The 13,309-nt window shown below is 31.2% G+C and overlaps 1 protein-coding gene across 3 annotated transcripts in view; it reads left to right on the forward strand.

Moving 5' to 3' along the window:
- Positions 1-1,333: 1,333 nt before the first annotated feature.
- Positions 1,334-13,309, forward strand: part of LOC113505115 (irregular chiasm C-roughest protein-like) — a 36,257-nt gene continuing 24,281 nt past the window's right edge. For all 3 annotated transcript variants that reach the window (XM_026887644.1, XM_026887642.1, XM_026887643.1), the window contains exons 1-2: positions 1,334-1,628; positions 7,646-7,796. In XM_026887644.1, the coding sequence (XP_026743445.1) occupies positions 1,422-1,628; positions 7,646-7,796 (358 nt within the window). In that variant the 5' untranslated portion in view covers positions 1,334-1,421. The remainder of the gene's footprint in view (positions 1,629-7,645; positions 7,797-13,309) is intronic.

Genomic DNA, 13,309 nt, shown 5'->3' on the forward strand with positions numbered 1-13,309 from the left:
TGGGTAGGTCTGAGAATAGAATAACATCTATTTTCCATACCTCTAAGTGTAAAGGGCTGCTCACACTAAAAAATATATTTTATTTTTTGGATGAAATTGTTTTTTTTTTATAATGTGACATTAAAAATACATACAACTAGAAAAAAATATTCGGCAAAACAACGTTTGCTGGGTTACCTAGTGTAATATATAATTATAATTGATTTAAAATACCAACCAGACAACACTGTGCAAAAGATGTATCTATATCTAACCAGATTAATAAACTACCATTTACGGATAAAACAGCTTCCATACAACCTCATACAAACTTGTATGAACATACATGGAATCAAGGTAATTTATGATACTTATGCAAATGGGATTTTAGATTATTCTAATTAAGTAAATGTTTTAATAATTAGTGAAGTAAACACTCTAAATTATTAGTTTTATGATACTGAACCACCCATGTTTTGCGATATTGATGATTTTTTGGGTTCCGCACGCACAGGACCGTTTTGAAAGTCTCTGTTTGTGGCACTGGGTCTTTGTCTGTCTGTTTGTGTTCCTCTGTCCGTCTGTCTATCACCAGTCTGTATCTCATTAACCTTGATAGACGTTTTAAATTGCACAGATGATATGCTGTTGTTAATTATGGATATAAAAGGGGGGTACAGTCATGAAGTTGACGGTGATCTTTTTTGCCAATTTATTTAGTTCATTTGTACGGAACCGTCAGAGCGGCGAGTACGACTCACACTTGATCATTTAAAATTAAAACAAGATAAGGCTATTTTTATAGGATTAACCAAATTAAATGCTAATGACAATTATAGTCTTTAATTTATTAAATTTTATGGATTTGTAAGAATTCAAAGTTTACCCATATGTGTCTATTTGTTGATAAAAGCCTGTATTTAGAAGAATCACATAATTCAAGATGGCGCAGGATAAGAATTAATATATTTTTGATAACTATAAAGTTTACGTAAATTATAATTTTCATTTGCCCACTTGCAGGGTGAAGGAAAACATATAGTTAATATTTTTTAGAAGGAAAACGTTGGAATAGCTGAAAATTGGTGGATAAGTTGCATAACTGTAGACTATGATAATATTTAAGAAACCATATTAAAAATAGTGGAAAAAACAGAAGCGTTCAATGAAAGATGAAATCCCGTATTGTGTAAACCATGAATACTTTCCATATAGAGCAGAAAGAAGAAAAGTTTTTTTTTTGTCTCCTATTTATGTTGGTACTCTTTCTTAAGGAATGCCAGAAAAATGTTATCTAGTAAAATAAATTTATTGTGACTCATTATTTATAATAGAATTTTCTTTGTTTCAGATATTATGTTAAACCAGAATTCCTGAGAAAATCAACACAAATGAACCAAAAAACGACAGTTCACCACCAATATGCTTCAAACGTATAAACTATGGCGGCAAATCACAAAGAGACATTTGAAAACGGAACGCCGTTTATAGGGCTGCGCGAGCGCAGGGCCGATTCCGAATTCAAATATAGAACGGGAAGGATATGGGTTCGACCGGATGTCGGTATACGCTTCCTGTCGGTCGCCATCTTGATAATCGGTTGCCATGGTTACCAAGAACAGAGATTTGCTATGGAACCACAAGACCAGGTAAGAACAAAAAATTATAAACAATCTTTTCTTCGAAGGGGTTTATTTATTTTTGCGACACCAGCTGTTTGTTCAAAATGTCTGAAGTTACGTCATAACGTAAGGACTTAATTTATTTGACCGTTTCGCCAAAATCAATTTTAAGTCTTCGGCATAAGATTCATAATAAGTCAAAACTGTGTTGTCGATTGTAATGATATGTGATTAGTACAATCTCTGACTTGTGTCTTAGTTAGACTGTAAAAAAATTCTGTCCAAAATTTTTTTTTTATAAGAAAAAATATATTTCTAAAAAATAAATCTAGGTAAATTTCTCTAGTCGCCCATTTTATTACCGTCTATAAAAATCGTATAAACAAACAGTCGAAAATGTTAAATATTCAGATAAAACAATAAAAAGAAAAATGCAATAAAACCACTTAAGAATCAAATGTATAACGCCATCAAATGTTAATTAAAAACTAACTTTGGTATTTCTAAGATTAATAAATTTTATGACTTTAATTTTAATTAATGTGTAAGATAAATATTACGTAGTACCTAACTGTCTTATTAACAAAAGTACCGTAACTTTAAATAGTGAAAACACCATCAAAAACGATTTACTTATTCAGAATGGTTAATCGCGAAAACAGACAAACAAATTGAAGAAAAACGATTAAATTGATTACAGGGCCTAAAAATTACAACTTCTATTAGTAAAAGTTTATAAACAACAAAATTAAACTTTTCAAATCCAATAATAAAAGAAAACAATTAATTGTTTACTTAGATAAAATATAAAACTTAAAGGAATAATAATTTCAAAATACCTAACATTTGGTACTTATTTAGTGATAATGTGCCTAATTAAAACTTGACATCTAGGTAATTGGTTTATTACTAACATTTTTAGCAATAATTCGAATAATCAACAATCTTAAGCAGAATTTTGGCTATAAAAAACTAGACCACATAAAACAATAAAATAATTTTAATTACTTTTTTTACAGTTTTAATTAACATAATGGTTTTATAGTTGCATAATAAGGCTGTATCGATATTCTAAGGTCAAAGACCTCAATAAAACTAACATTGATAATTCACTCGTTAAACTGTTGTAAAACTTTAGTTTATGTGTTGTTATAGCTTTAACTTTTAATTTAATTAAAGTTATCTTCACGCTGTTATTGAAGAGGTTAGTAGAATTTGTATGCGACATATAATATTCTACAACTTTCACACAACGCCATCTAGTCTCAAACTAAGCAAAGCTTGTATTATGAGCACTAGACAAGTGATAAACATACTTATATATTTCTATAAAATAAGTTATAAATTACACCCAGACACCACAAAATATGATATTGCTCATGACTCAAACACTTTTCCTGGGTGGAGATCGAACCCACAACCTCGGATTTAGCAGCCAGGGTCACTAACCACTTGACCAGAAGGCCAGACAGTTATATATTATTAGTTCTTTATTCAGTTGTGTATCTTCCTAGTTTAGTTTGAAAGACCCAAAACAGGCAAAACGTTTGACACAAGCACATAGTTTTGTGTGACAGCTGATGGACCAAAATCAACGGTCAATAACCTATTCGCGGTCAATGCGTGATGAATTGCAATGCGTTACCACGCGTCAGTCAAACGTGGGAGACATTGCACAGTGGTTCAAGTTTAGTCAGTAAGAGTCTGACATTACCCGCGACCAGGCCAGTTTGGTGTCCAAGTGGATTTTCCCGCTTTGTCAATAGGAAATAAAAAAGAAATGTATAATCATTTAAAAAAAAAAATGATACCTACGTACCTTTCTTAGAAACTAAAATACAAAAAAAGTCAAATATCTTGCGATATTTGACACAACATAAGTGCCAAGTGGAACAGATAGTATCATAGTATGCTAAAGTTCATTCAACTGCAAATCCAAAATAAAAGACTTGCATATTTGTAAGAAACCTAGTACAAATAGGTATGCAAATCACGTAAATAGACTTCTAGAAATTAAACAACAAAAATAATAATAAACATCTAGATTATACTATTCTTCACCAATAAATAATATTAAATTACAATTTAAATAAAAACACATAAATCAACTTTCAAAAATAGAAAATAAAAAATAAAACAAAAATAAATAATTATTTCCCCATTTTAATCAGACCACAGAGTGAATAAATCAGTATGCAGACATTTAAAAAAGATAATAATCTGTCAAATATTTTAGTATAATTATGTAGGCGCGTATTCTTAAATCAATGTTAAATGAATATTTATATATGAGATTAGTGGAATCTTGATAATATACGCATGATTAAATAGAATCGGTGTTAACAGGAAAGGCGACGGTTTTAGAATAGTTTGAGCGTTAGTAAATATTTTTATGAGTGGTATTAGCTAATAGGAATAGTGATAGAAGGTAGACAGAACTTTTTTTTATTTCGTGTTTTTTTAATGGGGATACATTATTTCTTCATTAAATTTTTATTTTATGGGAAATCCTATTTTTCTCCTTATGACACAAAGCCATTGGGAGTTTTGCAATCCGTAATAATGTAGTTTCAGATGAAAATTCATTATAATTTTTAAATTAATTAACAATAAAAATACAATGAGTTAGGTCTCCAAACTCTATTCCAGTTTATAAGTTTACAGCTTATAACAAAATAATTATTCGTCGAATCCCTAATGCAATGAATACTTAGAAAAACACTTAAGATTGAAATAAATAGTGTCAAAGCTTTTAAATGGACTCGAAATGGATTTATTATTACAGTTTGTATAAGTCGACTGAGATTTAGCAAGCGTAAATAGATGAACGAAAATAGGATCAAGTAACTAGGGTCGCCGTGAAGGGCGACAAAACCGGGGTTCTAACTAAAATAAACACATTAGGATTATACCCTTATCTTCAAAAGACAACAAAAGCAAAAATAACTTGGAAAAAAAACGGTGAAGTGCGACACTGACGCAAATGAGGGTTTCGTTCAATTAGAAAAAAAACCAAAAAGCTTAAGAAAAAAAACTTGGTCACCCAAGCAACGGCTGCTTGAGCTCGGTTTTAATTTAATAATTTCTAGTTTTAGTGGTAACAGAAATATATCAACAGTGAAAACATCAACCGTCTTGCGATATATTTATTTATTTAATCACATAAACACAAACATAAAATTAACATTTCACGAATCTTAATATTAGTGTTCATATTAATTATAGATGACATGTGCACAGTACAAATAAAAAATAACAGTAAATAGATCCTGGTGATAGATGGACTGACAGAACCATGCTAATAATATCGTAAGCTTTTGTGTACGGACCTGAAAGGCAAGAAAAAAAATATAACATCACAATATCATCATAACTTGCGTTTATAATAAACAAAGTACAAATCCGTCTATATGAACTAATTTCAGCCTCAAACCTAGCAGTTTTATGACCCATTGTTTGTCCCATTCCCCCAACTGCCTCCGTACAGTATAAATTTAAATGCATAATTGTCATACTCATTTGCATAGGCATTCCGTTAGACTGTGACATACGTATCAGAACGAAAATCAGTAGCGATGTTAGAATTTCAAGAATCTATATCGGTTCGAAACACATGGCAACAATAAATGAATACAAATTATTATCTTTAAGATTCTGATCTGTTAATCTGTTAATTTTTTAAATACGTCGCGTCCGTGTTTCAGTTGGTATTTTTTAGGCTGTGACACCTCTAGTGGCGCCATTTATGCGTATCTGTATTTGGAATCTATTCATATTCCGAGAATGTTGTTCGATTTTGTATGTATGTAATATATTTTATATATGTGTAGAACTTTTTATGTGGTTAGATTCCCGCTAAAACTCTCACTAAACTACCTATTTATACATAGTCACTGTATATTTTATTTCATTGCTTAATTCTATCGTTTTTTTTAATGTATTTTGCACTACAATTTATAACCTACTCAGAAAATAGGGAAAACCAGGATTGACCTGCAACTAGAGGCATTACTGTAACGTTTTAAAAGTGCCTGGAAAACATTATTTTGATTTTGATTGAAAATATTGGTATCTAATCTCGCCAATCCGCAGAGAGCTTTCGTGGTGTTCAATGTTAAAATTTTCCTTATATGGCTAGAGGCTTGTGCCTAGAAGTCGGACGTATATAGGCTGGTATTATAATTACAAAATAACTATTATACTGAAAAAAAGCAATGTTTTATTAAAGGTCGGGTTTTATGAATGGTTGTTATTTAATTACTAAAGAAATAAGTTAGTCCGTAAGTTAATTAGAAAAAAACTATGCTGTCAGTATGTTGCACTTACCAGTTTAGTTCGAAAAGATAATAAAAATAGAGCCTCCCAACAAAGGTTTCCTAAACATAAAAGTTATTTAAAATCTCTACTTAATTTTAATTAAACCATCTTATTAACAAACTTTAAAATTCAAACTTTTAATTTTAAAAGCATAAACAAGCAAATCCTCTTAACAAAACCAAAACTGTGGTTAGTTGAAAGCATGTGACATCTTTTCAAAAACCTTGTGCAAAAACTGCAAATGAAAACACATAACAATTTTGAGTCTTATTTGCAAAGCCATAAATTCCATTTTAGTTATAAGTGTTTGTAGAAACGTGAGAGTTATAATATCTACTAAGACTTTTTAGGCAACCACTAGCTAACAAATTGTGCTAAAAGATTGCATTTGTACTAAGTAATGAGTGTTCACATGAAAAATCATGTAAAAATAAGTATAGTTTTAAATTGAGTATTTAAATAAATTTTGTAATATTAATCTGTATAGTTCGTCGGACAGATTTTTTTAAAAAATATTAAAATTATTGAAAAAGTAAGGACGGTAAAAAAGCACTTATGATTTGTAGAGGGGGCTAACAACATCACTTGCTAGTAAATAAATGTACTGGCAAGTGACGTCACACGAGATTTTATATGGAACCTTCATTTCTTTTCGACATAAAAGAAAAAATACGTATCTAGTCATGCAGTGCAAACATGGCTGCCAATATTGACGACTTCTCCTTTCGCGGGTCTGCTGGCAGAGATTTCTTAAGAAATAAGCAGTACCCTTGTACATCATTTATATTTATGTTATGTTACTTTTAAGACCTCTTGTGTGTGTACATAAATTATTAAATAAATAAATAGGTTAACAACAGCCAACCGACTGTTGGAACTCCTATTTACAATGGACGATGAGTAAAAAGAAATTGGATAAAAGACACTATTTGTACACTCCTAAGTGATTTACCAATATAGTAATTTGTAATATGGTAATCACTGTCAATACAATGAATAAAAACATTTTATGCATTTTATTAAAGTCTTATGCGATAATACATTTTAAGTAGTTTATGCAAGCCGATTACAAAATAAATAACAAGGACACATCGAAATAATAATACGTTAATCAGTTTAATTATAAGTTAAAACGTATGAGTTGCGTATATTTCGAAAATAATAGCAGTATTATTCGTACATATTGGGACCCCAATTATTATTTTTCGTAAATAATTGTTGTGATTTTATAAATAAGAATCAAATTACATGATCGCTTTTAATAAATAAATCCTTGAAAATAATTAAGGCTTTTTGTGCTCAAAATTTGAATGTCCTTGTCATTCGTTCGTAATTATATTGCAATGTTCTTTTTTTTTGTTATTACTTTTTCGAGTCCGTACTAAAATGCTGTATCTTATCCACGCCAGTTAAAAGGCTGTATCTCATGAACCTTGAAGGCTAGATAGTTAAAATTTTCACAGATTATGTATTGATGTTGCCGTTATAATATTAAAAGCTCGCAGCTTTACCTGTCTCGAAGTCTTTTATAGCTGCAAAAACATTACACACTTTTACTAAGTCGGATAAAAGCTTTTATGTTAATATAAAGTATCAGCTACCTCCACACCAAATTTCATCGAAATCGAACCACTCAGTCCGGCGTTAAGAACCAACAAACATACAAAAACACACAAACTTTCAAATTTGTGTGATTAAATGATTAAAAATTTGTCTTTTTTTCGCAGAGTGCAATCATAGGATCGCGAGTGACTCTCCCATGTCGCGTAGAGAACAAGGTGGGGACTCTACAATGGACGAAGGACGACTTCGGTCTTGGGACGCACAGGAACCTCAGCGGATACGACCGGTACGCCATGATCGGGAGCGACGAAGAAGGTTGGTATTCTTATTTAACTTGTTAAACCTTATGACTGCACGGATGCACGGATAGCCAAGGTTGAGGTCACCATGCCAAACCCTCTGAGTGCGATGTGTCGCGGGTTTGATCCCCGCGTAGGACAAGCATTTGTGTTATCCACGAACGCCTGTCCCGAGTCTGGGTGTCTTTGTGCATGTGATTTGAATGTTTGTAAAACTTCCTGCGATACAAAGATTAAATTCTTTTGGGAGTTGTTAAAAAAACCTTATTTCAGGCAAGGGCAAAAGGCCTCCCCCAAATTCTTCGAAAATACGACGTGACGTTTTAATTTAATTTCTATTCGTTCATCGGTCATTGTAGAGCAGAATCATGTTCGCCAACACTCTTTTCCCTATCTATTAGAGCCCGATCTAGAAGAAATGAACAATTGAATCAAAATGAAAATGTTTTTATTTCCAATACTTACAACTACAACTGATCTAAATTTAAGGATTTTCTATAGGAGGGTAAAAAAAATACAACAAAATCGGTTCATCCACTCCGAAGTTCTAAGGTTACACACTTCAAAAACAGACAAATTGAGGACCTCCTTCTTTATAAAGTCGGAGAAAAAAGTGTATTTTTTCTTCTTTAAAATCGGCTAAAACGTTCCTTATTGTAATAAAAGAAAACATTAACGTTGGTCATCACTTCGCATTTTGGCCGTGACTCAGATGTAAATAAAAACGCACTTTTACACACAAATGTAAACAAACGATGTATTTTGATCTTTAAGTAACAGGAATAGAGTTTAAAATGCAGAGGTAGGACAGGCACATTGTATACCAATTTACGGGAAAACTTTTAGGGATCCGTTTTTGATAAATTTAATATATTTTGAGATATTTTCAATTAGATTGTTATTTGGAGATCATTGTTTAGATAAATGCTTAATGAATTTTATTCTCATAAATTTTATGACATACCATTTTTAACTGACATTTTTGACAAAAAAAAATCCATAAGAAACTGAATGGTTCAATATTTGTACTTTACTTTTATGACGTTTATATTCATTGTAAAAGACTATAAATTACAAGTAAAAATTAAGCTCTCAAATCAACGTAAAAATATAATTTATATACTGAGATATCTTTTTTCATCACACAATTTAAGTATACGGAACATCTTCTGAAAACCGAATCACACTTAACACCTTAAAAAAAAGTTGATTATTTGGCACACTCCTGTACGTCGAAAAAATAACACAGCGAAAGATATTTGGGTAAATTACAGCTAGCTGTGTATTACTTTGAACTAAATAAGGCTAAGACAACACCTGTTATGTTATATTCAAAGTTTATTCTCAAAGGGGCAGGCAGACACGTACTTTAAAACATGGTATAAGAATACCCATTTCTTTTTGTACAAATTGTATGTGGGAACAATGTGTGATTAGAAAATAGGTTATTTGTAGAGGCGTTTTGACAGGACGTCAGTTAATACTTGCTTACTTAATATTTAATTTTATACTATTTTAACTACTTACTACTACTACTTAATAAAAAGTTTTACTAAAACTGGTTCAGTCGTTTGTACGTGAAGAGGTAACAAACATACATATCAATAGTAATACTAATTTTCAGAATTTAATTTCACAACCAAAAGCTACAGCTTTATAAATCTGATTTTGTATTGCTATGAGTTGGAAAACAATTTTTTGGAGAGTTTTGAAAAGAGCTCAGTTTAGATACAGAACCCGACTAAAATCAATTCACAGCCACACTCACAGCGGACAAACTTAGAAACCCTTCTTTTCACGTATTGCTTAAAAAAAAACAAAATATCAGTTACCTAGTAGTTTGAACATTAAACATAAAGTACAGGGCAATAAATTACAAAATTATGATTTTGTAAATAATATGTTTGTTTTATTCTCATTGCATTTAGAATGACTATACTATTAAAATAATAGTTTAGTTAGTTTAGTTCCTAGACACTACTAATTTTAGATGATTAAGAAGGTTAAACATAAAATGAGATTATTTCTTGTATATACATGAAGTTGGAGTTTGGTTGCGTTGTGATGTATGATTAAAAAAGTTACCTACAAAATAATGATCCATGTATGTAAGTGTACATTATTAGCCTGTGACGCCTCCCAGAATACAATAATAAATTACAAAATTAAATTTCTAAACACAATTTATCTAACACATCGGTTATCTCGACCTTTCTTATTAAACAAGGAAATGCAATTGATATCCTTTCCTTTCGTTTCCTTTCTACAAACGAACGTATCCCATAGGCGATAGGCATGATTGCAATCTGAGACCTAACTACCTTCATAAGTAATACTATGTAATAGTGGGAGCGAGATGCCACATACTCTGTGTAGCGCCGTCTCTCTTGCACATTTGTACCAGTGTTACAATAAGAGATGGATATATAGTTATAGTAAGCTTCCTGGGGGCTTACTGATACGTCTTAAAGAATTATTTATAATATTAGTAACAATTTTGTAAAATATTGTATCAAAAATCAAGAGCGATCGATCCGAGATAAGAAAAGTTTGTTTCTGGTTGAAAGTTGTTGAAGATATTTGTATTAAATTATTATTATTCGATCCCCACTTAGAAAAATCGTTTGTGTATGCCACAAATACTTGTCCTGAGTTAGGGTGTCTCCGCGATATGCGAGAGTCGTTTAAAATGGAGTTCTAGTTAACTATCGAATTATAATAACTGATTAAACAACTTATAACCACTTTAAGAAAATGGCAGCTAGTATTCTGACTGTTCTGAGGCTCTGTAAACGTATAATATCAAAATCAAAGTCCAATTTAAAACATAAAAACTATCAAGAAAAAACAACAACAATATTTAAATCGACAAAATACAGACATCACTAAAGCAGTAACTTATCTTAAACTAACAATCCAATAAATAAACTAAATAAAATTTATTGATATTTCGAGGTTAAACTGGCTTTATAGACCTTTGACTTTATACATCAAACTAACACGGGTACGCCCACGCGAATTTACAAATGAAATACAACCTCCTTGCTGTTGTAAAAAAACCTGTCAAATATAACTACGGTGATTTGATTTTGATTAATGTTCTGAAAAAGTAAAAAAGTGATGGAGAAAAAAATGGTGTTTTCGGAATTAAGGTAAAAGTTGTCGAACGGAATTTGAGATTGGGATATAAGTCATTTGAGACATAAAGCTGAAAGTCAGAATGTAGAAGTCTGTATAATATCTCTTTTAATTCACGGGATAATTTTATGAAAAGACCCGGTCCTTTTTAAAGGCGTGTATTGGGACACAGGTCCAACATGCAGAGGCCTTGTTAAGAACTTCAGGTATTCTGAAATGTGATGACGCATCTAATTAGGATCATTCACCTCTGTTCTATTGGAGAATTTACAATATTAATATGATACTTCAAAAACATAAAGCGAAAGAACTAAAAATATTATTTTTTTAAGATTTAAACCTAGCAGAACTCAGGCAAGAGTTACAAAAATATTGAATAAATAATTTCTTTGTAGTATACGATAAAATAAGCACCCACATACATACATATATTACATGATAACACAAAAAACCCCATATTTTCTTTGTTCTAAAATATTAGTTTTACAAACATTTTGATCCCTAGCGTTTTACCTAAATTGTATATGAAACAGAGCTGACACAGCGACCGATGGTCGATGGACAGGCGTTTGACGGACGGACACGACAACTTTATAATAGTAGCTTCTATGTCACAAAGGCAATGGAAAAAACTAGTATTTGTATTTTTTGTATAGCAATAGGTATCAATCATTTAGAAGCATTTACGTTACGAAAACCTTTACCTGACGAGTTTATTATTGTATTCCAATTTTTAAGATTTTCTTTATTTATTTTCAAAATTCGTCTCAATAATTTTAGTAATCTACATTGATACAAGTGTCTTCTGAATCTTGATTGCCACATTTCCCTTTTTCTTATGGTCTATTGAGCTCAAGGATCACGCTAAAAATTATTTCTTCGAGTTAAAAATTGCTTGAAACATCATCATCAACATCAATCACTCTGAGATACTTTGATATGAGTCTATCTACAAATTTCAGTACCTTCCTCGCTTTTCAACTTAGTCTTAAATCAGTTTTTAGTTCATTTTTTATTCTTTCTCTAAAAATAGATCTCGAAAACATATTAAAAAATCTGTGTCATTCAATTTTAAATCGCCTCGCTGACTATTTAAGGTACAATTTACTAAATCAATGGTACAAGGTGCCGGCTAATCAGACTCGTTACCCAATTTACCTAATTAACGCTCGTGATTCGATGTTTAATTGGCTAAGAAATGCATGTCTCATCGAATTGATGGCCATTTAATGTAATTAAGGATGGATGCATAAGTACATAATAAATGTACGAATACGGCTTTTATTCTGGTTTTTAAAGAGGAATATATTAACTTCTTTTTAAATCAAGACAGTGAGAAATAGAGTTGTGATTATACAGAAAATCAAAGCAATGAAAAATAGTTCCTACAAAAATATTCCAATTCACATTCATATTTCACTATCCATTAAATACATGCTCTCAAAAATACATTTTTAACTTGATCTTTACATCAAATACAAAATCAATCAATAATTTCAAAAAATGCCTTGTACATTCACTTTTAAAATGTTATACATTGACTATAGGTGCACGGTTCAAAATATCATTACTATGGAGAAGAACCACCTAGAAACTCTTTGTCTCTCTCTACTCTTTTAATTTACAGTATAATTAAAGTTAATAAGTAAAACCTGATTTTGGAGTATTGCAAGTTGTTGCGACATTATTTTGAACTTATATAATGTCTCTAACCAAGGGGTATCGTGTTGCCCATATAATTGGGTTGAGGAGGTCAGATAGGCAGTCGCTCCTTGTAAAACACTGGTACTCAGCTGAAGCCGGTTAGACTGGAAGCCGACCCCAACATAGTTGGGAAAAGGCTAGGCCAATAATGATCCAGTATTGGACCCCGAAATCCGCAATAAAGTCCCTGTCCCAAAAAACAATATCAATCCACTTTTCTATTACAAACTCTTACTCATACATACATTTGAATAAAAAAGATTCATTTTTCATCTCATACATTTGCACACGATATAATTAGAATTTTTACGCAACAAAAGTCGTTGACCGCTCAGATCTTGGCTGCCATTTCTAATAACTATTAAATGAACGCGGAATTTAGACTCAAGGTTATTTAAGATTTATTTGGCAGGTAGAAAACAATAGTAAAGATTTAGGAATATTTTTGTTAAAAATATGGCCTAATGTTTGACTTGTTGTCATGGGACAAATTGAACTAAGCTTTTTTAAATCTCTTATTGATTTTCTTTGTATAATATCTTCTAATATTTAAATTTCTCGTGACACGGTGTACAACATCGAACTCTTCCGAAACGGCATAATTATACAGATTCTAGCTGTCTATGGGGTCATGAAAAAGAAATAGTGTTTAATTCTTAGACCTACCTGGAGAAGTTCAATTACATA

This window comes from Trichoplusia ni, chromosome 24, assembly GCF_003590095.1.
Source record: "Trichoplusia ni isolate ovarian cell line Hi5 chromosome 24, tn1, whole genome shotgun sequence".
Taxonomy (NCBI): Eukaryota; Metazoa; Arthropoda; class Insecta; order Lepidoptera; family Noctuidae; genus Trichoplusia; species Trichoplusia ni.